Source organism: Aedes albopictus, chromosome 3 (assembly GCF_035046485.1).
Source record: "Aedes albopictus strain Foshan chromosome 3, AalbF5, whole genome shotgun sequence".
NCBI lineage: Eukaryota > Metazoa > Arthropoda > Insecta > Diptera > Culicidae > Aedes > Aedes albopictus.
The window spans coordinates 373737677-373764491 of NC_085138.1; the positions used below are offsets into that span (position 1 = coordinate 373737677).

Genomic DNA, 26815 nt, shown 5'->3' on the forward strand with positions numbered 1-26815 from the left:
AAGGGAATTTCAATAATGCCAAACCCCGGACCGACAAAAAATCGAACGCAACACTCTCAACGTGGTTTTGCTAGCGAGTACTAGCGAGTTTAGCGCTTCGGCTATTTGCGTTTTACCTGTGCATCAATCAGTCATTAATGAGCTCGTATGGATATTATCTTTCAAACAAGTTATTTGTCAACTTATATGGTCATTCAAGCTTTGTTTCAAGATTTTTTTTCATTTCACCCCATTGTACCCTAAATTTCCAAATTTCATAGGGTGCAGTGATATTACTGGTTAGCTCTTTATCAATATTAACTCATATCATGCATAGAAGTTTCAAGTTAAAGTTGTTTTGATTTAAAAACAATAAAAATAAGTTATAGGGGAGTTTGGGTAAACTAAGCAATAAAACTATATGCTTCCGTCACCTTCCGTCTATGGGGCTATGCGCAAACAACATTTAGGATATTTTTGGAGTATATACGCAATGGCTCATCGTTTGGAAATGTTTGGAATCGGTGGTACAAGGATGTGAACTACTCATATTTGTATGCGGGAAAACTTAAATATAACCAATAATTTGAGATCAAACTCGCCAAAAATGGTTTTTTTTAGGAATAAACCATGTGTATTCAATCATTTATTTAGTTATTGTCACGTAAAAATCATAAATAAAAATAAAAAATGAGTTTCTACCTTGAAAATATACCATTGCCTAATTGACCCCACAACACTCTAAAATTCCAACATTTTAATAACTTTTTGTATGTAACGTTATTCAATGGGAGTGGGGCGATGGTATCCCAGCGAAAAAATCATTAAAATCATAACAAGTGCCGTAAAATAACAGAAGTTCACAAATTTTGGGGGGAACTGGGGTAAAACGGGCTCTATAACTCGCTTCAGAGAAGTTGCCCGTACATGAATCATCCACCAACCAATTCTTGAGAAAATTTGCTTTCGAATAAGCCGTTGATGATCACATATGGTCTTGTATTAAGAAAGTTATTATTTTTTTCCACCTTTGGGTTTGATTTTGCCCAATCTGTATTGGGTAGATCGAATTCTCTTACCATGTTAAATCGGTGACAATAGTGGACCCCCTCAGATTTAGACTATCAGACTTGTTTACATTTACAAAATTGTTCAATCAAACTATCGCTTTCCAGACTAGTTTCATCATATGGAACTGCTGTCTAGGCATATGAGCCATGAGGTCATATGAATAAAGTTGAGTAAATACTCTTTACTTATTCTATGTGAAGCCGTGGAGCAAATCTCTGTGAATCTTCACAGAGATCTGCGTAAAGAGTATTTACTCAGCTTTATTCAAGGCCTATGGTGGAAGATAACCGGTAGAAGCAGATTTGAGCGGGAAATTTGAGAATAATGGCTATAGGGGTCCACCATAGGTTAAGGGTCCACTATTGGATAAAATACCCTAATGTTTACCTTTTTCGATATGTGTGTATCAAGTTAATGAGAGTATATTACAGGTGAGGGAGAAGAAGAGATGGCTATGTATTAGTAAGGAAAGAAAAATGTAAACACAAATAGTGACGTCACTATTTGACACGCGTTCTTATGGGAGCTCGCTTTGTTTGTAGTAGTGACATGTTTTGTACCAGACACGGATCTCACGCACACGGAATATCTTCTTCCACACCTTTATTAGACTCTCATTGGTATCAAGTTAACCACGAATAGATAAACAACGTTTCTGTTTTAACTCTCGTAGTGTCTCGTATGTCTTCTCATCCAAAGCCCATCCGAAAACCGTTTCGATTTGTTCGAAAAGAAACGAATGTTATGTCAAAATTCCAGGTTGCAGGTCCGCAAATTGCCACGCAAATCGAAATATACCATGGCCCCAGCGAGGAAAACTCCCAAAACCTCACTGGTGGCACCTGGCTATTTCGATGCTGCTGCGGCTGGCTGCTGCTGGATCAGCACCCGGATGGGTTGCTCTTTCTTGTTGCTGTCACGGGTTTCGCTCTCCTCTGATGCGTCGTCTACCACGTTCGTCTTGAGAATGCCAAAGTCAGAAATGCACGCTGCTTATATATAGTTCGCGTACACATTGTGACCAATCAGAAGTGCTTAGCGAAGGGGGAACAATTTCCCCTTCGCCCTTTTTCGCTTGCGCGTGGTCAATCACCGTTGCACGCTGTTGCAAAATACTACAACCAGCGAGGTATTTTCAAATAGGTGAATGTAATTACCAATCTCTACTACTGAATATCTTCCGTATAAAAGTTTTGAAATAAATGTATTCAAAATCAAAGTTTTTTTTATATTTTCTTAAAGCATTTCAACATATCAATTGACTTTTTGAATTCGATTTTTTCCATCTGTATCACCTTTATTCTACATGTTAATTCAAGATCGAATTTTCATTAGTGTTAAGCTGATGTTGTTTCTCGAGTTCTTTCCTTGTCGAAATTTGCCCCTGTGTAGTTCAGGCATTTTAGTGACATTCCCCTTCGCCGGTACTGAGATTGAGAAGCATTTTATGGCAAAGTAACAAGAGATCTTGAGTGAAGAACCCTTAGGTGTGCTATAAAATCGACTTTCTGTTTCGATTTTGACGTTTCTTGTTCGTCGACGCGAGATAAAAAAAGTTGCCACCCACCACCCACGCACGATATCAACATCGCAAAACAAAAACAACTGGATGCAGGCGCAGTGAAAATTTTCTGCTAATCCTCGGAGCATAGAGTGTAAATCCGGTGTTAATTAAATTAAAATTAAGTACCGATACAGTTAGAGAGTGGCGAAACCACCTACAAACGCGAACCATGGAAGCGGCATCATTAAACCGATTACTAGGCGAAGATCGCGCCCAGCTGGGGGCGGGTCTGGTTCAGTTCAACAAACAGCATCAGCAGATCTTCAATTTTTCCCACCTCACAACCAGCGGACAGTGGGTTCTGCTGTGGAATCGATTTTTTGAGCTGCTGACGGATCCAGAAATGGGCCATCGGGTGGACTGTCTGGTGGCGATAAAGCTGCTGAGTCGGGATAAGACGTATCTGAATGACACGGTCCGGGAAGATCAGCTGGACTGTTTGCTCGGGTTGGCTGGGATCGGGGAGTTAGGGGATGGGCGGTTCTTGGCGGTGGGAGAAGAAGTGCAGGTTGAAGCGCTCAAGTGTTTGAGCAATTTGATATTCCAGAGCAGCAAATGCCAGGAGCTGTGTCTGAAGAATGCTTCCACGGCGGGGATCATGAGGAGGATCAAAACCTATAAGTAAGGATCGGGATGGGAGGATGGGGACATGCGGAATTCATATTAATTGGATTTGCTTTTTCTAGGGATGGAAACGTTTGCTATGATATTCGATACTTCGACATGAAGCTGCTGTTTCTGCTGACTGCCATCAACTGTGATATTCGAGCCAAGGTCAGGGAGGAACAGCACGGATTGGTATATCTGGTGGAAACTTTGGATCTGTTCATGGGACAGGCTGCCGAGGAGAAGGAGTTTAGCGTAAGTGTTCGTAGATTTACCGTAAAAGACGCTTAGGCCGTGCTTAGAAAAATTTTGATATATTTCTAGGACAAAGACGTTGAGCTGATCAACGAGGTGTTGAAAGTTCTGTTCAATCTAACCGTCCGTACACCACTCGACGCCATCCCAGAGGAAGAGGAAGCCAATCAGTTCCACCGGTTGGCCATCGTTGTCCACGATCTGTTCTTCTATCGCACACTTAACAGGGACAAAATCATTTCGCTCCAGTCCAATATCGTCAATTTGCTAACAAGCGTTCCCGTGAGCTGCTACGGTGAACTGCTCACTCCACTAAATCCGGATGACCGGGATTCGAAAACCGTTGTACCCTTCGAGGGTAAAAACGTGTTCGTACTGCACGTGCTGGTGGAGTTCCTACGGAGAGTGTTCCAAAAGTCGGAGAAGAAATCCGACCAGTACGAACTGTTGTCGCCTATTCTGACGGTGTTGATCAAGGCGATCCGGGCATCGGCTTTGCATCGTCGGTACATCCGGTCGGAAATTCTACCACCCTTGAAGGATGTTAAGGATCGACCGGAAGTCGGAACGGAGTTACGGAATTACCTGTGCTCGCTGTTGACGAGTCCAATCACCCAGATAGCCGATCTGTCCGCGGAACTGTTGTTCGTCCTTTGCAAGGAGAACGTCGCCCGGATGATCAAGTACACCGGATATGGAAACGCAGCGGGGCTGTTTGCGAACCGGGGATTGCTAGGTGGCCGTCAAGGCAACACGGAGCAGTATTCGTCCGATTCGGAGGACAGCGATACGGAGGAGTACAAACAGATCCAGCATGCCATCAATCCGGTGCTGGGATGTTACGAGCCGCCGAAACCCAATCCCTTGGAGGGAATGTCCGAGGAGCAGAAGGAGTACGAAGCGATGCAGTTGGTGGCGCTGATGGACAAACTTCAGCGACAGGGTATCGTGCAGGCGTGCAAGATCGGCGAGGATGGGCGTCCGCAGCCGGTGGAGCACATTATGGAACTGCAGGATGAAATTCCCGAACAGCAGCGAGATCATAAGCGTAAGACGTAGAGAGGTGCAGACGTATTTGAAGTTTCAGGTAGGTGTCATTCGTCGTGTGGTTTCAGTATTCATCATCGAGCGCAGTTTAGCCAAATCTCATCGCTTAACCAATTCGTTTCCACTATTTTTTACGTGTTATCATGTGCAGGAACATATGTTAGGCATGTTGGCAGGTTTACCTGAACCTTTTCTCGTGATTCCTTCAGATTTTTCCAAAATTTTCCCGAAGTTGCTCCTTGCGGAGTCTTACATGAGTCCCTTCAGAGAAATCTCTCTAGCTTTTCCGGGTATTCTCTCAATGATTTTGTCAATATTTAATTCAGTGACTTCCACAAGAGATTTGCATAAAATTTCTCCCTGAATTTATCACGGAATTTCTATTAGAGTTATTCCTGGGATTTACCCAGTCGTTATTTGTAGTAGTTCCCCAGAATAATGCTCTGATTACTCATAAGGTATTCCGAAAATAATCCTGAGCTGAGAGAAACTTCAAGTAGCATCCAGAGGAAATTCCTTAGGGAAAATCGCGGCAAAAGTGCTCTCACTTTTCACAAGGTATTCCGAAAGTAATTCTGAGAGAAACTTCAATAAACATGCAGAAAAAGAATTCCACGCGAAATCTTGCAAAACAATTAGAGAAAAATCCTGGGACAAACAATTGAAGATTGTAATTGTAATTGTAATTGTAATTGCTCAGTCCACACCCAGGCCGACAACTGTCAGCCCATCTGCTTGTAGGCAGATGTGGACCTACTAAGCCTCCCCCGTTAACATGTCCTACACCGAATTAGCACACCGGAATCTTCCACAGGCAGGCGCTGGCGTTACCAGTCCCAACAAGTGTCAGATACATTAAATAGATGGTGTAGAGGATGTAAGAAGATGTGGGAATAGGATGGGAAGAAGCAGAAATGAAGAGATAGAGAGGATTCGATTTTGTTGCTGAAACGAGAAAAAGAAAGAATGATAAAGAACATTAGCGATATGTTCATAGATTTTGATTTGGTCGATAATTTCTCATCTATTTTGTTTCCATATCGTTGTATCGGTGACCATTTTCATCGTCTTTCTAGTTTTTGTTAGGGCCATCTCGCGTTTTTTTCGTCATGTCCTCTTTGCCGGTTGGCGACGTTCGGGATGTAAGTAGAAAAGCATGCATTTAATATGATTAATACAACAGTAATTGTGATTACTCAGTACTCCCAGCCCATTTGTCCGCAGTACATATCAGGCATCCCGTTTTAACAAGTTCTTCACAGAATAAAAACCCGCATCTTCCACAGACAGTCCTAACTAGTGTCAGATAAGTTCAATTGAGGATAGGAAGCGGCAAAATGAGAAGACAGTAGAGAAGGTTTGGTTCATTGGTAGCTGTGTTCATGTGATGTTTGTCTGACATTGAAAAACTATTTTCCGTAAGCGTTTAACTTTTCACCCCTAATTTAATACCGAAAAAAATATCTGATCAGATGTATAGTTTGGCTATTCTATGTCCACATTGAAATGCTTTTGTTAATACATCTTTTATCAAGAAGGAATAATGTTGTCTACTGTTATAAAATAATTCAGTTAAAGGACAGCTAATGTATTGTAATCCAGAATAAACCTACAGAAAATGTCTCAATAAAAAGTTAACTCTAGTTCAACTAACTACACAAACTAAAAAGTGTTATTATATTTTACCAATGATTTCATCCTAATCTTGACCCTAACATAGTTATGCGCTTAGTGTAAGTGGACGCCGCTTATGATTTTGGTTGGGCAATGACCAAAAATAGTGTTGTTTCGACAATAGTCACATACTATGCCCTACGACATTGACGATTCTATTGTCTATGGCTCACCTATTTAGCGCCACCCAGCAGGGACTTGGTCTAATACCCAATTCAGTATATCCGCTCCACGTAATGTACCGTACCTCTTTTGATTTGTGATATATTACGCGGAACATTACTCTCTTCATTCTGATAGCGGCTATGTAACCCATTGGATTAAAAACCTCCATCAAACATGAAGAGATTAATCGGAGACTGAAGACTCTATACCAAATTTGGCTCAGAGACAGATAATCAGTGAGGTCAGTTTTTCTCGTTTGTCAGAGACGATTGATACGTATTAAGACAAACTTTCCACTGCATCTGCCAGCAATAATCGGTGATCGATCAACATTTCGAATACCCCAATTTACACAAGAATGCCAAGGATCACCGCTCATGCTTTACAATACAGTTGGAAAAACTAGAACAACACCTGGCCACAATGATGCATAAAGCACTAAAGCGGACCGGAAGTGTCGGTGAGCCAGCCCCACCATCCTGGGACAAACAATTGAAGATCCCTGGAAAATCCCCCAGAGAAATCCCGAAAGAAGCTCTCGGAAGCCTCTATAAGAAATCCAGAAAGCATTTCGCAAGAAATCCCGGGATGGAACTCCGGGAGAGATCCCGAATAAATCTAGAACTTCTGAAAGAAATACTGGGAAGTACAGTAGGAGATATACCTAGAGAAACACCTGTAGAAATTCTGACAGGAGCTTTGGAAATCTAGGAAAAACTTTTGGGAGAAATATCGGGAGAAACTCCGGAAGAAATCCCGTGAAAATTTATAGGAAACATCTGGCCAGAAAACTTTGGAAACATATCGGGACGGCTTTTGGAAGAACTCCTGGGTGCGACCCCGTGGAAAACTCCGACTGAAACCCTTGGTAGAATTCTAGAAGAAATCCCAGGAACAACTTACAGAAATCCCACCAGGAATATTGGAATAATCGCGGAAGGCATTCTGACAGGAATCCCTTTTCCCGGGAGAAATGCCTAGTAATACTGAGAAGAATCTCAGTAGGAATCTCAGAAGAAATCTAAGCATTCATCAGGAAAAATACCGATAGAAGTGCTCTTATTTTTCACAAGGTATTCTGAATGTAATACTGAGAAAAACTTCGAGAAAAATGCAAATAAAGAATTCCAGGCGAAATCTCGCAAGAAATCTCAGAAAACCCCCTAGAGAAACCCCGAAAGGAGCTCTCGAAAACCTCTACAAGAAATCCCGAAGCATCTATGCAAGATATCCTGGATGGAACTTTGGGAAAAAATCCCGGACAAACCTAGAACTTCTGGAAGAAATACAGGGAAGAACGACGAGAGATATACCTAGAGAAAACACCTGTAGAAATTCCGACAGGAGCTAATGAAACTCTCAGAAGAAATCTAGGAAAAACTTCTGTGAGAAATTTGGAGAAGTGCTCTAGAAGAAATCCAGTGAGGATCTTTAGGAAACATCTGGCCAGAAAAACTCTGGAAACATAACGGGAAGACCAGCAGGCACTCCTACAGAGATTAAAATCCTAGGTAGAGTTCTAGTAGAATTCCCAATAACAACTTGCAGACATCGTGACAGAATCATTGGAAAAATCTAGGAAGGTATTCTGACAGGAATCCCGGGAGGAACTCCATGATAAAAGATGAAATAAACCTTTGGCGATATTTCGAATATACTCAGGTGAAGGCACGGCAAGTAAAGTCCTTCACGGACAACCGGATGGTTGGTCCGGTGAAGGCGCGACAAGTAAAGTCCTTCACGGACAACCTGTTGGTTGGTTCGGTAAGGGCATGACAGATGATGTCCCTCGCGAACATTCATGAGCGCACGGCAAAATCAAAGTCCACCACAAATGGCTGACGAGGATCGGATCTAGGAGCAGTTGCTCGATTTAAATGATGAAGAAAAAGAAGAAGAATGAAACCACGAATAAATCGAAGATGTTTTAAACGAAACCCCTCAGATGTCCCTCGCGAACATTCATGAGTGCACGACAAAATCTAAGTCCATCACGGATTGAGCTAAAACATTTCGGCCATTTTATATGTAAAAAGCTTTTTCAAATATAAAGGAAAGGAGATGTGGTAGTTTTGGAACTAATCAAGTAGGCTGAGGATGGCATTCAATCGATGACCAGTCCAACTGTCAAGAAGCAAGTACGCAACCCACCACAGATTCCAAAAAGAATCTTTGGAGAGAACCCAGGAAAAAGTCCCTTACAGCGTGCCTGGCGGGAGAATTCCTGAATGACGAGACCTTGCATCATCTTGGCAGAATTGTTATTCGTTCCGGCATCCTCGGCAAGCTCCAAAACACGACAACAAAGCTTTTCCAAAACGTCTTGGGAGTTCAGATTGATTTTCAGACTGATTCTATAGAGTCGCGTTGAGTTCCACCGGAACTGAGTAACGAAATCATACACAATACGTTCCGAGATTCCTCTGGGGGTTTCACCCGAAAGTATAGCCAAGATTCTTCCTTCAACTCTGTCGTGATCGCTGCGGCTATTCTTACAGCCACAACACCGACCGCAGAGAGGAAACTCTTTTAAACCTCTCTGTGGTGGACTGCTGTGTACTGCAAATGCCATTGCTGCTGCCTTTTGGTGCGTCCGTTCGTATCCACTATCGTCTATCAACTGAATTGAATCCACGATGCGCAGCTCTTTTTGTATGTTTGCTTTTGTTGTTCAATCTAGCTTTCCACCAGGGGGTGCGACACTGTAATCTTTTTGGAATCAATTTAAAAGATTCAAAAAGATTTGAAAAGATTCAAGGTGATTTGGCGGGATTAATAGAAAAAAGGACGCACGTCAGTTATATCGGAATAACTGAATCATTTCGTTCAGTGTTTGTTTTGATCTGACTGCTGATCGTGCATGGGAACAAAAAGTGACTCTTCATTATACGAAATCGAGTACGAAAATTTCGTAATTTAATGAAAGGTATAAATTTATTTTAAATAACACTAAAGTAATAAAACAATTATTAAAAAACTAATGCTTTTTCACTTTCAGTTGCTGGAAAGAGTGGCGTCCGCGTTTCCATCCGGCATCGCCGTCATCCCCCCGAGGTGCATATGAAAACTGTAAAAAGTGGACGCAATCATCCCGCAATGCATCCGGTGTCCAATGACTGTTAACGGCCGCTCATCGCCGGAACTTGTGCCAAAGTTACATCGCGTTAGTAAGGATCGTCCATCGCGACCTGAGGAATCGCGATGATTCCTTCGTCACCACCAGTCGAGCGGGTCCGATATTCGCGAACTTCCGAATCGGAGAAAGCTCCCACGCCGAAGCCACGAAGCATTCTGGAGTATCGACCTGTGAAGGTACGTCAGCAAAAGCCACCAACCACCACCCACCAAGAAACACAAAGATTGTGCCGAAAAGATGCGCGTGTCAAAATTGATGGCCTATCGAAGCAACGCCGCTCAAATCACCATCATGCGAATCGGAGAAATCCAGTGAAAGTTTACTGAACAGTTTCACGGCTCACACTATCGGCACGGTTTGGCGAAATGGTCCAGTGGAGTTGCGATCTGATCCACCCAGGACATGCGCATCAAAGAAGAAATCGAAGATGCTCTACCGGTACGGTATGGATATTCCCTTGCGTCGGCTGTTCTTCACCAAAGAATAATTGATGACGACCGGTCACAGTTGCCTATCTTCGTGGGACGATTTTAATACGAGTAATACAAGGGACGCAGCTGAGTGATCTCGATCTAGTGGGAGAAATGATTGCACAAATAAAGGAGTGAAGCAGGAGCGCTTTTAGCGAACAGTGAGTACGGTCGCAGTTGAATTAACGCCGTAAGGTTCCTTTATCTTAGCGATTGTTAATAGACAATTTCAATAATTGAATTATTACTTGTTTTGAACTTGAATCATTCCGTGGTTCTGTCGAAGAATCCGAGAGAATTTATAAATTTTCGAGAGGGGAACATATTGCATTATTTATGTATTCAAATGAATAATATGTTTATATAAATAAATAACAAAACTAATTAAATGTGTTATGTGAATTAATCGAAAGGAAGGCCACAGGTAGGACAAGCTCTGACTACTGGAAAGAATGTCTCATGGACTCCTCCAATCACAGCAAGTATAATTGATCTATTTTTGAAGATGTATTGTGCGTCACCAAACGACTTCAGAGGACTTGGTGAACCTTCTTCACGGCAAGATCTGTTCAGTAGGAGGAATAACTATGAAGAAAACTGATCCATTTTAAACGTAGATGCATTGTGCGTCACCAAGCGACTTCAGAGGACTTGGTGAACCTTCTTCACGGCAAGATCTGTTCAGTAGGAGGAATAACTATGAAGAAAACTGATCCATTTTAAACGTAGATGCATTGTGCGTCACCAAACGACTTCAGAGGACTTGGTGAACCTTTTTCACGGCAAGATCTGTTCAGTAGGAGGAATAACTATGAAGAAAACTGATCCATTTTAAACGTAGATGCATTGTGCGTCACCAAGCGACTTCAGAGGACTTGGTGAACCTTCTTCACGACAAGATCTGTTCAGTAGGAGGAATAACTATGAAGAAAACTGATCCATTTTAAACGTAGATGCATTGTGCGTCACCAAACGACTTCAGAGGACTTGGTGAACCTTCTTCACGGCAAGATCGGTTCAGTAGTGTGGTGCCTGAGTGCAGGCCTGATATTATATGCTGATGTAATGGGGTCTGGGGACGGCCCTGTGTTGTGCTGTCAGAATACCAAGTGGACTCGAGATTAACGTGTGTACAAAAGTGGAGAAATAAAAAGAATTAATTTGCTAGTAAAATACATTTAATTATTGATTTGCTATTCGGAGTATCACATTGGCGACGAGGAGTTGCGGCAGGTAAAGAAACAAATGTATTTTTATGGTTTTAAACTTAAATTTTCAGCGGCTTCAAAGAAGCCACCTTATTTGTGAGGTTAAGTATTTATTAATTTTTTCCTTGCTTAGTCGCAGAAAGATAGCCATCGCAGTACCGTGGACTGTTGATCGAGGCAGTCAATGAACGGAGAAAATCGCAGAGGCAAACAAAAAAAAAAAAAAAAAACATCGCAAAGGGAAACGTACACAAAAGGCCGCAGAGGCGGACACGTTACTAATTGCAGAGCGTGGAATAAACATTCGATAGGCTGCCAACGAGTAGCGACTGCTTCAATGCAGTGTTAATTGGTCGAAATAGAAGACAGAGGTCAACAAAAACAAACTGCCAGAGGGCAATATTTGAGAAGGTATGTACAGGAAGCAGTAAACAAGTACTGCAGATTGTATCTAAATGGTGATTTTATTTGTTTTAGTAAACGAAAATGGAGAAGTGGGATATTCCCCAATTCAAGTTCAAATCGCTTCCCCGCAACACCGTTCGGAACGAGTGGATCAAGTATAAAAGGAATCTTGATTATATCATCGCTGCTACGGGAGAAACTGATCGCACACGAATCAAAAACATCTTTCTGGCGAAAGCTGGATTAGGGGCCTGATTACGAGTGTCACTTCACGGTGAAAACAAAAAAGTGACACCGGTAATAAGGACGGTGAAAGTGATTCCCATTTGATTAACCCACAACTTTTTCACCGTGGATTCGCAATGTGTCACCGTGATCGATTTTCACCGTGAAGTGACACTCATAATAAGGCCCTAGATCTACAGGAGGTGTTCGTTTCTATTCCCGGTGCAGATGTCCAGGAAGATGAAGAGAAAACGATCGATCCGTTTGCTGTCGCAATCAGCAAACTTGATGATTATTTTTCGCCCAAACAACATGAGACGTTTGAGCGGAACATTTTTTGGACTCTTAAGCCGGAAGTGGACGAAACATTAGGAAAGTTCATGCTCCGATGTCAAGACCAAGCTGCCAAGTGTAACTTCGGTAACAATGCAGAAGAAAGTCGTGCCATCAGTGTAGTTGACAAAATAATCCTATACGCTCCGAGTGATCTCAAGGAACAGCTGCTTCAAAAGACTGTTTTGAAGTTGGATGACGTCACCAATATTGTCAGCTCGTACGAGTCGGTCAAATCGCAGGCACAATCCATCAGTCTTCCGGGGGCAAGTTCGGGCGATTCAGTTCCCAGTTCGTCGTGGAACGTCAATAAAATCAAACAGTTGCCTAGCAAACAATGCACACGCTGTGGACGGAGCGGCCATTCCGCGAACGATTCTATTTGCCCGGCGAGATCCAAAGAGTGCATTAAATGCAAACGCATCGGACATTTTGCTGCGCAGTGCCGATCACTTCCTACACTGAAGCGTAAACAGTTCACGAAGCAGGAATCACGGTGGCCAGCTAAAAGGTTCAAGCCACACCAGGTTAATGAGATTGAGACAACGGACGATAAGGAGGATAAAACGTTCCTGTTCAGTATTAGCGACGGCGGTGAGGCGATCCGGATCAAAGTAGGCGGAGTAGTATTACAAGTACTCGTGGATTCCGGATGCAAGAAAAACATTGTCGACGAACGGTCATGGAGTTACATCAAAGCGAATGGAGCAAAGATATGGAACCAAACAAAGAACTGCGAAGAAGTGTTTCTACCATACGGAGAGAATGCGAAACCGTTGACTCTGTTGGGGAAGTTTGATACAACCGTATCAATCGAAGACGGCGGGGAAATCATCGAGAGGACCGCTACATTTTATGTGGTCAAAGGAGGTCAGCAGTGTTTGTTGGGTAGGATCACAGCCACGTCACTGGGAGTCTTGTTCGTCGGATTACCGAGTACCCACGGGGTGAACGCGATAAATTCTACAGGTATTCAGCCATTTCCCAAGATCAAAGGTATTCAGGTAAGCGATTGAACTGACTAACTCTATTGAGGAGATTTTCAACCATGAGCTGGTTCATCTCCGTTTCAGGTAAAAATACCGATAAATGAATCTGTTCCCCCGGTCTGCCAGCAACCTAGACGGCCTCCTATTGCGTTGATGACAAAAATCGAAGATAAGTTGAACTCGTTGTTAGCCAGTGATATCATTGAGCCCGTCGTGGGAGGTTGTCCTTGGGTTTCGCCTCTTGTAACTGTTGTAAAGGACAATGGGGATCTTCGCTTGTGCGTTGATATGCGCAGGGCAAACGCAGCAATAGTGCGGGAACGACACATTATGCCAACAATAGAAGATTTCTTACCCAGGTTCACTTCCGCGAAGTGGTTCAGCCGACTCGATGTTAAAGAGGCCTTTCATCAAGTCGAACTGGACAGTGAGAGTCGCTATATAACAACGTTTATAACGCACATGGGCCTATTTCGATACAAGCGTCTGATGTACGGCATAGCATGTGCTCCAGAGCTATTCCAAAGAATCCTTGAGCAGATTCTTAGTCCTCACAGCAAGAATGTAGTTAGCTTCATAGATGACGTTCTTATTTTTGCCAGGACGGAACAAGAACACGATGAAGTTCTCAAAGCGGTCTTGTCAACGCTAAGTGCATATGGGATTTTGTTGAATCAGAGTAAGTGTGTGTTCAAGGTTTTGGAATTAGATTTCTTGGGACATGTCATATCCCCAGATGGCATCAGACCATCGCACAGTAAGGTCGAATCTCTTCTAAAATTTCGTGCACCTGCTACCTCGGAGGAAGTCCGCAGCTTCTTGGGCTTGGTAACATATATTGGTCGATTTCTGCCTGATCTAGCCGCGATCACTGCTCCGCTTCGAGAATTGACCCATTCTGGAGTCCGGTTCACCTGGGGCGAAGAACAACAGGCATCGTTTGAAAGGCTAAAACAGCTGATAGGAAATGTCCAAAACTTGCGGTTTTTCGATAACAAACTGCGGACAAGGGTCGTCGCGGATGCCTCGCCGGTGGCTCTAGGGGCGGTTCTTTTACAATTTGATGGACCTACTGATGATGATCCTCGACCGATCGCGTATGCAAGTAAAAGTCTGACTACGACGGAGAAACGCTACTGCCAGACAGAAAAGGAAGCCCTTGCGTTGGTCTGGGCGGTGGAGCGCTTTTCTGTCTACCTTTTGGGACGCACGTTTGAATTGGAAACGGACCATAAGCCTTTGGAAGCTATTTTTAAGCCAACTTCTAGACCATGTTCGCGGATTGAAAGGTGGGTGCTCAGGCTACAGTCGTTTTCATTTGTGGTGAAGTATCGTAGCGGTACTGGCAATGTGGCGGATCCATTATCGCGGTTGGTAGAAGCGCAGCAGCCGGAAGAGTTTGATGCGGAGAGTAAGTTCATGGTACTCGCAGTTCTAGAATCAGCGGCAGTTGATGTCCAGCAGCTCGAGGAGATGTCCAATACTGACGCCACATTAGAGGTCGTGAAGCAGTGTTTACGTACTGGAAATTGGGAAGCACAGGAGGCCAAAGCTTTCTCTCCGTTTAAGAACGAACTAGGGTTCGTTGGTGACCTGCTAGTCAGAGGAAACAAACTGATAGTACCGGATTGCTTGAGATCGCGTATGCTAGACCTGGCTCATGAGGGCCACCCTGGCGAATCTGTAATGAAGAGGCGACTGCGTGACCGAGTGTGGTGGCCAGGGATGGACCGTGATACGGAGAAACGAGTCAGGACATGTGAAGGATGCAGACTGTAACATCCTCAGGTGCAGGTCTTGACGCTTCAGTGTTCAGAACTAGAATGAATCCAAACTCTTCCATTCGGATTGTCATTTGAAGAATCAACGCCTACTACATCCCTCGTCAACTTTGAACAAATTTAATTTTTATTCGACATTTATGAATAATAGCTATAAGATCTCCTTGATTAACATTGAACAATCATTTCACGAATATTTGTTAACTATTTTTATTATTCATTGTGAATATTTTATACTCATACCATTTTGCTCGAATTCTTTTATATTAAACCAAAACTCACATCTAGTATTCCAGTTTTCACTATCAATTCTCGGTTGACATTCAATGGGAAAATTGCCTTACTTTCTATGTACATATAAACACAGATTTAATCATATAGTCTCAAGAAGTTTTAAGGAACAAAACATTGACAAAACCAGTAATTAGAAACATTCCAGTTTTTTCTTACTACAACAAATTTCTGGTCTTTCTTAATCCAGTAACTTTCGGGCTTACATCTTTCTGCGCTTCGGAGTAACCCCGGACTCACAGTTCAGTAATCCTTAGTTCCTTTTTTAATTGCTTTCAGTCAAATGGCCTGGAATCAATGTTCCCTTCATTTGACTATCTGAATGGCCTGGAATCTTCGTTCCCTTCATTCAGATTCCTTCGAATGCCTCATCTTGTGGGCTAACAGACGGATGGCCTGGAATCTTGGTTCCCTTCACCCGTCTCCTTAAATGGCCTGGAATGCATCATTCCCTTCATTTAAGTACCTTATATCAAATTATATACGGTTTTCGCATTAATAAATTCACTTGTCACTGATTGTGATTACCTCAGTGTCATTTATGGACGAGTTGGACGGCTCGTTCAGCTTTGAACAATCTTTCTGCTTACCATTACTCGACAGCAATTTTGGGGACAATCCAAATCTTGACGAGTATCTTCGCGTATTCAGTAAAGGAACTTAATGCCGTTGGAACATATTTCATTATTTTTCAATGTTCATGTTTCGTCTCTTCTGTTTTCCTCGAATTTTCTAGTACATGGTTCAAACCTCTTCAGGATTTTCCAAATTGAATCCGATTCTCGTCAGCCAATGTAACATCCTCAGGTGCAGGTCTTGACGCTTCAGTGTTCAGAACTAGAATGAATCCAAACTCTTCCATTCGGATTGTCATTTGAAGAATCAACGCCTACTACACAGACTAGTGAGCATGCCGAATAAACCGGAGCCAATGAGTCGTCGAGAGATGCCTGCTAAGCCGTGGATTGAGTTGGCAATTGACTTCCTTGGACCTTTGCCGTGTGGAACCTACCTACTAGTTATAATCGACTACTTCAGTCGTTACAAGGAAGTCGAGCTAATGTCAAGAATAACAGCTAAGGAGACGGTTGAAAGGCTTGACAGAATTTTTAGTCGTCTTGGTTATCCACAAACTATCACATTGGACAATGCGAAACAGTTTGTAGGAACCGAGTTAGAAGAATACAGTGCAATGAAAGGTATCACTCTCAGACACTCTACTCCGTATTGGCCGCAAGAGAACGGTTTAGTGGAGCGCCAGAATCGTTCTCTCCTAAAACGCCTACAAATCAGCCACGCACTAGGCAGAGACTGGCGGCGGGATCTTCGTGAATATCTGATGATGTATTACACCACACCTCATTCGATCACGGGCAGAACTCCAACAGAACTGTTATATGGGAGAACAATACGATCCAAGATACCCGCTTTGGAAGATGTTGAGACGAAACCAACAGACGATGGCGTTCGGGACAGAGACCGTGTTCTGAAAGACAAGGGGAAACAGTTGGAGGACCTCCGGCGCCGAGCTAGGAAGTCGTCGTTATCCGCAGGTGATACAGTACTCATGCAAAATCTTTTGCCGGGGAACAAGTTGACAACGACGTTCAATCCAAAGGAGTATGTTATTACGCAACGATCCGGACCGCGGGTAACTATCGAAGATCCAGCGACGGGCAAATCGTACGACCGGAATGTTGCTCATCTTAAAAAAGTGTCCGATGGCGTGGTGGACCCAACGGAGACGATCCCAACAACGGAGAAAGAGAACCCCATCAATGATGATAAACAACTGCCCGAGTCTTCCGATTCAGAAAATGAATTCCATGGATTTGACCTTGAAGCAGAGTTCGAGGCTGGGCCTGGGCCGTGTCCCTTGGCTCGACAGCGGCGTGTTGTAAGGAAGCCTACTCGATTTGAAGATTACTTGTTGTAGTGACCTGGATGAAGTCTTGCTATTGTAAAAGGGGAGATGTGGTGCCTGAGTGCAGGCCTGATATTATATGCTGATGTAATGGGGTCTGGGGACGGCCCTGTGTTGTGCTGTCAGAATACCAAGTGGACTCGAGATTAACGTGTGTACAAAAGTGGAGAAATAAAAAGAATTAATTTGCTAGTAAAATACATTTAATTATTGATTTGCTATTCGGAGTATCACAAGTAGGATGAATAATTATAAAGCAAACTGATCCATTTTAAACGTAGATGCATTGTGCGTCACCAAGCGACTTCAGAGGACTTGGTGAACCTTCTTCACGGCAAGATCGGTTCAGTAGGATGAATAATTATGAAGAAAACTGATCCATTTTAAACGTAGATGCATTGTGCGTCACCAAGCGACTTCAGAGGACTTGGTGAACCTTCTTCACGACAAGATCGGTTCAGTAGGAGGAATAACTATGAAGAAAACTGATCCATTTTAAACGTAGATGCATTGTGCGTCACCAAACGACTTCAAAGGACTTGGTGAACCTTCTTCACGGCAAGATCTGTTCAGTAAGAGGAATAACTATAAAGAAAACTGATCCATTTTAAACGTAGATGCATTGTGCGTCACCAAGCGACTTCAGAGGACTTGGTGAACCTTCTTCACGACAAGATCTGTTCAGTAGGATGAATAACTATGAAGAAAACTGATCCATTTTAAATGTAGATGCATTGTGCGTCACCAAACGACTTCAGAGGACTTGGTGACCCTTCTTCACGGCAAGATCTGTTCAGTAGGAGGAATAACTATAATGAAACTGATCCATTTTAAACGTAGATGCATTGAAGGACTTGGTGAACCTTCTTCACGGCAAGATCTGTTTAGTAGGAGGAATAATAACTATGAAGAAAACTGATCCATTTTAAACGTAGATGCATTGTGCGTCACCAAACGACTTCAGAGGACTTGGTGAACCTTCTTCACGGCAAGATCTGTTCAGTAGGAGGAATAACTATGAGAAAACTGATCCATTTTAAACGTAGATGCATTGTGCGTCACCAAACGACTTCAGAGGACTTGGTGAACCTTCTTCACGGCAAGATCTGTTCAGTAGGAGGAATAATAACTATGAAGAAAACTGATCCATTTTAAACGTAGATGCATTGTGCGTCACCAAACGACTTCAAAGGACTTGGTGAACCTTCTTCACGGCAAGATCTGTTCAGTAGGAGGAATAACTATGAGAAAACTGATCCATTTTAAACGTAGATGCATTGTGCGTCACCAAACGACTTCAGAGGACTTGGTGAACCTTCTTCACGGCAAGATCTGTTCAGTAGGAGGAATAACTATGGAGAAAACTGATTCATTTTAAACGTAGACGCATTGTGCGTCACCAAACGACTTCAAAGGACTTGGTGAACCTTCTTCACGGCAAGATCTGTTCAGTAGGAGGAATAACTATGAGAAAACTGATCCATTTTAAACGTAGATGCATTGTGCGTCACCAAACGACTTCAGAGGACTTGGTGAACCTTCTTCACGGCAAGATCTGTTCAGTAGGAGGAATAATAACTATGAAGAAAACTGATCCATTTTAAACGTAGATGCATTGTGCGTCACCAAACGACTTCAGAGGACTTGGTGAACCTTCTTCACGGCAAGATCTGTTCAGTAGGAGGAATAATAACTATGAAGAAAACTGATCCATTTTAAACGTAGATGCGACTTCAGAGGACTTGGTGAACCTTCTTCACGGCAAGATCTGTTCAGTACGAGGAATAACTATGAAGAAAACTGATCTACTTTTATAGGTTTAACATAAAAAGTTTACCTATCGGGCAGTGTACCTTTAAATATGTAAGTACTTACCCGCATACACGAACTGTTTACAAATAGTGATGTACGATGTCTGCCGTACGGGTTATGATCATAGACTTTGTACCTTCGCTTTGATAAGTTGATTCTTTTTAATATGCGTTGCTCGAAAATTTTAGGCGCAAATAGTCTTATACACTACGGGAAATAAGTATAAAGACAGAGCCATTTCCCATACAAAATATTCATGTTTAGGGATCAAAATATCTTTTTCTAGCGATTCGATTGTTATGGAATTTTGGCTGCCACCTTAACCCTTTATAAGGCAGTGGCAACTATATTGCCACCTACTGTTTGTATTTTTATCTGTGTTGTAACAATTTATTTCGAACTTTTTTTTTGGTTTACGCAAAATTGAGATTACCCACAACGCCTGGTATTTTTTTGGTACTAAACAAAGCTTTAACAACAATTTGGGAGCCATTTGTATTCTCAAAAATGGCTAAATTTGACCGCGTGAAGAAAATAAGCTCAAACTTATTGAAAATTTTTAGATTTGGTAAATATTTTAAGAAATAATCAAATTATGGGTTGACATGAGCTGAACAACACAGTTTATATTATGGGTTAAGCCCTAATCCACTCTAAAATCTCTTTCCGGCTTTTTGTAGAAGTCAAAAGAAGAAAAGTACCCTAAACGGGCAGTGGCAAGAATATTGCCACCAGCGCTGGTGGCCTAAACGGGCAGTGGCAACTATATTGCTACCTCAAAAGCTCGTTTTTGGGGTTAACGGGCAGTGGCAACTATATTGCCACCAGCGTTTTTGGGCTAAACGGGCAGTGGCAACTATATTGCCACCTAGATTTTTGGAAGTTTCTTCCAAACAAAAATTGTTTTGTACATGTAATCATGTATATAATCATTTCCATGATAGTATGCGTTGACAACTTTACTAGTTTTCTCGGCCTTACCTAGAATGTTGACTAGTAGTATAAATTACACTAGTTTACAGCATTTTTGAACTCGGTAAGCTGATGATCATTTTTGGTGTAGAATCATGCCCTGAGTTCGAAAACGCAAAAGAAAAAAAATACAGTAGAGCGGAAATTTTTTCGACTTTCCATACAAGGTTGATGATTTGAAATCGATTTTTGTTCTATTTTTAAGCAAAGTCGCTCACTTCAAACATCTCATTCTCCGTAACCAATGCTCCGATTGAGCTGAAATTTTTACTGTAGCTCGCCTACATATGATATGTCAAATAAACGTCGAGAAAGAATTTTTAAGTTGGTTTTTTCGTATTAAAAAAAATACATTTCTTCAAAAAATTTTGGGAATTTTGCTAAAATTTAAGAAGATCGTCCCTAAAAATCGTCAATATCTTGAACTTCATCAATCTGACGCAAAACCTGTATTCAGATGATCGAATGGTATTGTATTCAGCTTTCAATTTATGGAAAAAGATTTAAAATTGGTTGAACAGAACGCAATATATTTGAATTTTAGTAAATTACATATTTTGAAAAGTTGTAAAACTCGATATTAAGCTAAAACTCAAAAACTGTTCTACTTTAAATTTTTTGAAGGTCGGTTTCGAAATCAGCACTAAATTGTGCTTCAAAAATTTTGGTCGTTGACAGAAGTTCACGACTTTCATTTTATTTTGTAAACTTGTGTTATCATCCATGCAAACGTTTACATAGACTTTTCAGATTCAAATAATTATAAAGACACGTTTTTGTATGAAAATCGTGTCTTTATAATTATTTGAATCTGAAAAGTCTATGTAAACGTTTGCATGAATGATAATTTATACTAATAGTCAAAATTCTAGTTATTTTAGGGTGGCAGCCAAAATTCCATAATAATCGAATCGCTAGAAAAAGAGATTTTGATCCATAAACATGAATATTTTGTATGGGAAACGGCTCTGTCTTTATATTTATTTCCCGCAGTGTACATCCGCTTGTACGTTTAAAACACATTCCACATGGTGTTACTTTCGCTTCCAAATACTTAACAATTGTTCAATTTATGCCAACCAGCATATCAAAAGATTAGAATTGAATAGAGGCATGACTTCAGATCAGTACACCTTGGTCAAAACTGTCAAAAGTGGTCAAATATTTGGCATTGGTCAAGTAGTGAAATATTAGCTTAATTATGTTTGTTTTGAAGCGTAGAAATTGGAAATCGATGACATGTGCACGAAGATATCGTTCCACAAAGTTGTTCAAAAACCATAATCTAGGGAAAGTCTAAATCATGTTGGTGTTTTCGACGCAGTATTCTTTGACTCATTTGCGCACTTATTGTGCAAGATACCATAACGATTAAACGTGAGCGGAGGTTTATTAGCGATTTTGCGTTACTTTCTGATCAACGTACAGTAGTGTTCATAAAAATAGCAGTGAAAGCCGATTTTCAAAACAAAATGGCCAACTTTGACATGCTATAACTTGGGTCTCCTATGATCGATTGAGCTGGAAATTTGACAGCGAACTACAAATATGGTCGAAGCACGTGGAAAAAGGTTAAACACTATGTGAAACTGTTCAAAATAATAGCAGTGTTAATAAATTGAATTGTAGCTTAGGCCTAGGCAACAAGTCAATATATAAGGTTAAAAATTATAAAAAAATATTTGCTAAATAAAAAACAATCAAAACAAATACTGGTATTATTTTGAACAATTTCACATAGTGTTTAACTTTTTTCCACGTGCTTCGAAAATTTTCATTTTTTTCTATAACAAAATGACCATATTTGTAGTTCGCTGTCAAATTTTCAGCTCAATCGATTATAGGAGACAAAAGTTACATCAAGTCAAAGTTGACCATTTTGTATGAAAATCGGGTTTCACTGCCATTTTTATGAACATAGCTGTATATGGGGGAGTAGAAGATGGAGCAAGATGGGTCACTTTAGGATAGATCACCATAAATACAAATCACATAAGTTTTTGTTTTCGTCCTTTTCTATTCAATATATTAGCATGCTTTTGAACAAGCAGTTATCAAAAGTGATTGATTTCGCTCACAAAAAAGAACAAAAAACTGGGCAAGATGGATAACTTTTTGAGTGATTCAGATTTTCTCAACGATAAACTACTATATACACGATTTTCTCTGTATTCACGTATACTCCATATATGTACATATTAAGCAAATAAGAGCTACACACCAAATTTTTATTGCTGGAAGTAAGCAAAATTTTGCTGATTTTTTTTGTGCTGTTTTTTCAGCAATCCGTTCAGCAAAGTAAAATTTGCTGATCATCCAGCAACGTATAATTTGAAAAAAACTGACAGCTGTCGTGCTGTTCAACCAGCAATATGTGATCATGTTTGCTGATCAACCAGCAATTGCTTAGCAAAAAATATTGCTATATTCCAGTAATCATAATTACTGCAAATTCCCAGAAACCTATATGAAATCAATCCGAGTTTTCACTCAATACCAATTAATAAACATATGAAGGATGTTTTTATTGCTTTTTATTTTTCAAAATATTCGCCGAACTTGCCGTAACCTCGGCAAAACATTCTCACACGTTCGCCGTTCCTTCAACGAGGAAATATCGTATCCTGGGCCATTCCTGCAATAACGACAACTATTATGAACACCTCCTATAATTTGATAGTTATTTGTACTTACCAATGAATAACTCCTCCCCGTGAAGCTGGTTCTCAGGCTTATTCTGCGCGGCGTGTGAGGTGAAATGGTCGGTTTCATCTCACGTGACGTGAGACGACTAATGCAAATTAAATGGGATCGAGTCGACTTTTGTCACCTCATTCGACTCGTCTCACCTCACACGCCGCGCAGAATAAGCCTGTCTGATTGATTTTGCGATTGGCAAAATTAATCCTTGCGGGTGAACACATTTTCAACTTGTGCAGGAAACACAAAAGCCGTGGCGCAACGTGAAAAAAAGGTGTTGACATTTCAACTTGACAGATAAGTGATTTGCTGGTTTTCAGCAAGATAATGAATTACGGATATGCTTTCAGCAATATGTTTTGCTGATTTTCGGTGATATTTTAAACCGATTGCTAATTGTCAAATTGTTTGCTGATTACCAGCAAAAACATCATTGCTGAAACGAATTCAGTAAATATCAATGCTGAATATCAGTAAAACACTAATATAAATGCTGAACTCCAGTGAATACACACATTGCTGATACGCTTTCAGCAAAAAATATTGCTGGAAGACGAAGAGAAATTTTGGTGTGTACATACTAGTGAACGTCTCGTTCGTATTCATTTTGGATGGCCGTAAGACGACTTAAAAATCTATATTTTCTCAAAAATTAATTTGATGAGCTCATTCTGATTGGTTGCAGTTGGTTACGAGAAAGTCTTGCAATAAAAAGTAAAACACTTTTCAATACTCAAAAAAATGCGCTAAAAAATTGTGGTTACCCATTTTGCCCTGCGGTCATTTATATGGGGACTATATGGGATTTTTTTTTTCAATAAACACCCTTATCTTTCATAGATTCATGCTGATTACCTAATAAAATCATGTTAAGCCTCCTTGTGCATTAGGGTCATTTTCTACCCAAACTGTACACTACGTCAGCGAATTGTTCCCAACGTGATGTATTAGGAAGGTTTGCATAATCAAAACCAAGGTGTAGTATAGTTCGGATTGTAAATCACTCTAAAACGGTATCTTCCCATCTTGCCCCGTGACACATCTTGCCCCACCTCACCCTAACAGTTATTTTTTTTTCATACAACGAGTTGCCCCTAGTCAGACCCGGATGTAATTTCGGATGGCTTGGTCGAATGAAACACCCCACCCATCGCATTTTTATTGATATTACACAACAGTGAAAATATATATTACAAAACATTTGATAGATGAGACGGGTGAAGTAGCTGGTCCAGGTAGATTTTTTTAATGATGTTACCGCTAGTTACCCATAGTTGACCTGAAACGGTTTTTAAAGCGAATATACGAATTTTCATGTAAAAAACGGTTACTGTTCACAAGTGATCAATTTTACTCTGAACTGCTATGCTAAAAATAAACATTTCCCAACAACACTCCGACATCCGCATGAACTTGTGCAGATACCAAGGGGTTGATCATTCAGCACGTTTCATTTGTGCCGTTATTTTTGAGAGTGTGCCGAAACTGTGCCGGTTATTTATCAGTGTGTGCCGAATTAAGGTGTGCCGTATGTGCCCAGTGGAATTTTTCTTTGAATGTGATTTCGCTACTTAGAACCGTGTCTATGTTTGGCAAATGTTGTTATTCTGATCAGTATTTACCAACCCAATCCCACCCAGAACACTTGTTTTAAATTCATATAAAAGGATTTTTGCAATCGTAAGTATGTTGGCAGGTTAATTCCATACCGTAAAGTTGGATTTCATTGTTGTGCCGAAATGTTCCGGGATGTGCCGACATGACATGCCGGGCACAATGTGCCGAATGACCAACCCCTTGGCAGATACAATAAACTCCGCGGTCTGTTGGAAACAAGTGATTGCAATCATCACTTCCCTCCCCATCCCCACATTGACCAGCAACCTGACGTAGGCATTATCGCTTAAAAAATAGAAGATCATCAGTACTCACACACTGAAGATGCCTGTTCACCCCAAGCAGGTATCTCATTGGTTCCTTGTGTGAGCGTAGCTGGTCTGGTGATACTGGCAGGGATGGGAACACTCACTTGCAAAGAGTTACACTCACTTGCTTATTTCTCAGCTCAGAAACGTGCAATCTAGAAACGTTGTATGAACGACTTTTGCCTTGTTGTTTTGTCTAAAACTTCGCCGAATAGAGTAGGGGTCGCACACAAATCCCAAAGCCGTGACAGAGCTGTGAAAGCGACTCTCCACGAGGTGAGTGTAATTTACATTCACCTCGTGGAGAGTTGCCTTCGCAGGTCCCTCACGACTTCGGTATGCGTGTGCGACCCCTACTCTATTCGGCAAACTTTAAGACAAAATCACGAGGCAAAAGTCGTCCATACATCGTTTTCTGATTGCACGCTTCTGAGCTGAGAAAATAGCAAGTGAGTGTTCCCATCCTTGGATACTGGAGTAGCATCTACGGGCGATCAATCAATTTTCATTTTCATTTTCATGAGCTTTTCCGTAAAATATGCACTAGTCCAAATCAAGTTGCGACATATAAAAGGCAAAAAATCTATTTACACATTCCAGGCCACTTCGGATGTCAACCAAAAGCATAATATTTGTCACAGAAACGTAAAAGGTCTTTGAAATTAAGTAAATCTGTTTTCAAAAACTTTGATCCTCGCTTTGATCTATATATTCAAACTGGTTGTGCTGTCTCAGGTTGTGCTACTTTTCCCCAAATGTCGTTTCCACAAATGGCACTTTTTCTCGAATGACCCATTTTTCCGAATCACACCCTTCTTCATTTCATAGGTAGTTTAAAAAAAACAAGAAGTTGTAGCAAATTCAATAGTCTTTCACCAATAATAATTAAAAGTCAAATATTCTAAGAGACAAGCGTCTGACTTACCTAGATTCATCCCCGCACTAAATGTACCATTTACAAAACGCAAACCGGTGGTCCTCTTTGAACACGAGAAATGGCCATGCTCGTGGAGGACCGGCAAGCACTCGGGAGTTTTTGAGCGGAGCATACTAACGACGATCTTCGGCGGTGTGCAGGAGTACGGTGTGTGGCGACGAAACATGAACGAGACCTCGCTTTACTCTACGGCGAAACCAGCTTCCAGAAAGTGACCAAAACAGGAAGGATACGGTGGGCAGGACATGTTCCAAGTATGTCGAATAGTTATCCTTCAAATATTATGTTCGCAAGAGATCCGGATGGTATGGCATGGCTTGGAGCACGGGTGACCAAGGTGTGCTGACCACGTCGAGGTATTTGGCGAGTGTTGGATGTTCCCGAGAAAGTTATTTAAATGGAGCAGTAATCCGATGCCGGCAGCGTTGGGTGCGGCGCGGTAGCGTATGGATCTCTGCAATGGAAAAGCAAAATTTTAAGTTTTATTTAATAGCACTTACGGTTGATATCTGTGAGCTACCTTGCGGAGGTTGTTTCCACTTTGCCGAGAAACATCTCCAGGATGCTTCGGAATCGGATTTCCTCGTCGGAGACGGCTGTTTTACGGTCAAAAGTCTCACTTTACCTGCTGGTCGTCGTGTGCAGTCGGTAGAGGTTTTAGCCCGCGGCCGCGCGCGAACCGAGTTTGACAGATGCTGTTAATGCACTGAAGCAAAAATTACATCACTATTTCATATGCATGATTCGGCGAGATTCAGAAAGATTCCGAATGATTCAAAAAAGATTAAAAAAAGATTAAACTCAAAAGATCAGAGTGTCACCCTCTCGCTTTCCACTGAGTCGGCCAATCAGAAGGCGCATATTTTTCGCTTCAATCATTCTCTTCTCTATTGCCTGGTTTAGACAGTGCAAGTGACTTGATTCAAGTCAATGGAAAATGCCCAATTGAATGCGAATTGCACGTGTAAACACCACCATTCATCTCTCATAAGCAACTCACTTGACTTGAACGAAAGTTGAACATGTTGAACTTTTTCATTCAAGTCAAACGAAATCGCCTCACTTGCCCCGTCTAAACCCGCGATTCATGTGAGCTGAATAGGACAGATCGGTGAAGTACTAGATTTGTAGTAATGAGCTAAATTTTAGTATGGTGAGAAGGTCAATTCTCCGTTTCTGCAATGAAATGGTGCAAAAAGCGTGGGTATTATGATTCCTTGCCTAATTTTATGCTGTTTGAGCAAAACTTTGGACAACAGTGTTGTTGTTTTCTCCATTTCTTGCAACATAAACAACATAGTTATCCAAAGTTTTGCTCAAACAGCATCAAATTGGGCAAGGAGTCA

The 26815-nt window shown here is 41.4% G+C and overlaps 4 protein-coding genes across 7 annotated transcripts in view; 3 read left to right on the forward strand and 1 right to left on the reverse strand.

Moving 5' to 3' along the window:
• The window catches only part of LOC109397131 (NADH dehydrogenase [ubiquinone] 1 alpha subcomplex subunit 9, mitochondrial), a 440561-nt gene that overhangs the window by 394706 nt on the left and 19040 nt on the right, over nucleotides 1-26815 (reverse strand). The gene's annotated exons all lie outside the window — the stretch shown is intronic.
• The window catches only part of LOC109409852 (V-type proton ATPase subunit F), a 421144-nt gene that overhangs the window by 3690 nt on the left and 390639 nt on the right, over nucleotides 1-26815 (forward strand). The gene's annotated exons all lie outside the window — the stretch shown is intronic.
• LOC109409845 (synembryn) lies at nucleotides 2607-5132 on the forward strand. The gene is made up of 3 exons (XM_019683328.3): nucleotides 2607-3235; nucleotides 3301-3475; nucleotides 3545-5132. Exons 1-3 carry the CDS (start codon nucleotides 2784-2786, stop codon nucleotides 4532-4534), a joined length of 1617 nt encoding a protein of 538 aa, XP_019538873.3. The 5' UTR covers nucleotides 2607-2783; the 3' UTR covers nucleotides 4535-5132.
• LOC134289596 (uncharacterized protein K02A2.6-like) lies at nucleotides 6191-22036 on the forward strand. 3 transcript variants are annotated; one of them, XM_062855640.1, is made up of 4 exons: nucleotides 6191-9287; nucleotides 9360-11586; nucleotides 11653-13142; nucleotides 13212-22036. In XM_062855640.1, the coding sequence occupies exons 3-4, from the start codon at nucleotides 12186-12188 to the stop codon at nucleotides 14904-14906; spliced, it is 2652 nt and encodes an 883-aa protein (XP_062711624.1). In that variant the 5' UTR covers nucleotides 6191-9287; nucleotides 9360-11586; nucleotides 11653-12185; the 3' UTR covers nucleotides 14907-22036. The 3 variants fall into 3 exon arrangements, with proteins under 3 accessions (XP_062711624.1, XP_062711623.1, XP_062711622.1); XM_062855639.1 differs by having other exon boundaries at nucleotides 9360-11200; nucleotides 11309-13142; XM_062855638.1 differs by having other exon boundaries at nucleotides 9360-13142.

Bases quoted from the DNA above. Each gene is read 5' to 3' on its own strand.
- LOC134289596 (XM_062855638.1), top strand. From the start codon at position 12,186: ATGCTCCGATGTCAAGACCAAGCTGCCAAGTGTAACTTCGGTAACAAT. The intron at 13,143-13,211 runs GTAAGCGATTGA...TCTCCGTTTCAG, and splicing joins CCAAGATCAAAGGTATTCAG to GTAAAAATACCGATAAATGA.
- LOC109409845 (XM_019683328.3), top strand. From the start codon at position 2,784: ATGGAAGCGGCATCATTAAACCGATTACTAGGCGAAGATCGCGCCCAG. The intron at 3,236-3,300 runs GTAAGGATCGGG...TGCTTTTTCTAG, and splicing joins AGGAGGATCAAAACCTATAA to GGATGGAAACGTTTGCTATG. The intron at 3,476-3,544 runs GTAAGTGTTCGT...ATATATTTCTAG, and splicing joins CCGAGGAGAAGGAGTTTAGC to GACAAAGACGTTGAGCTGAT.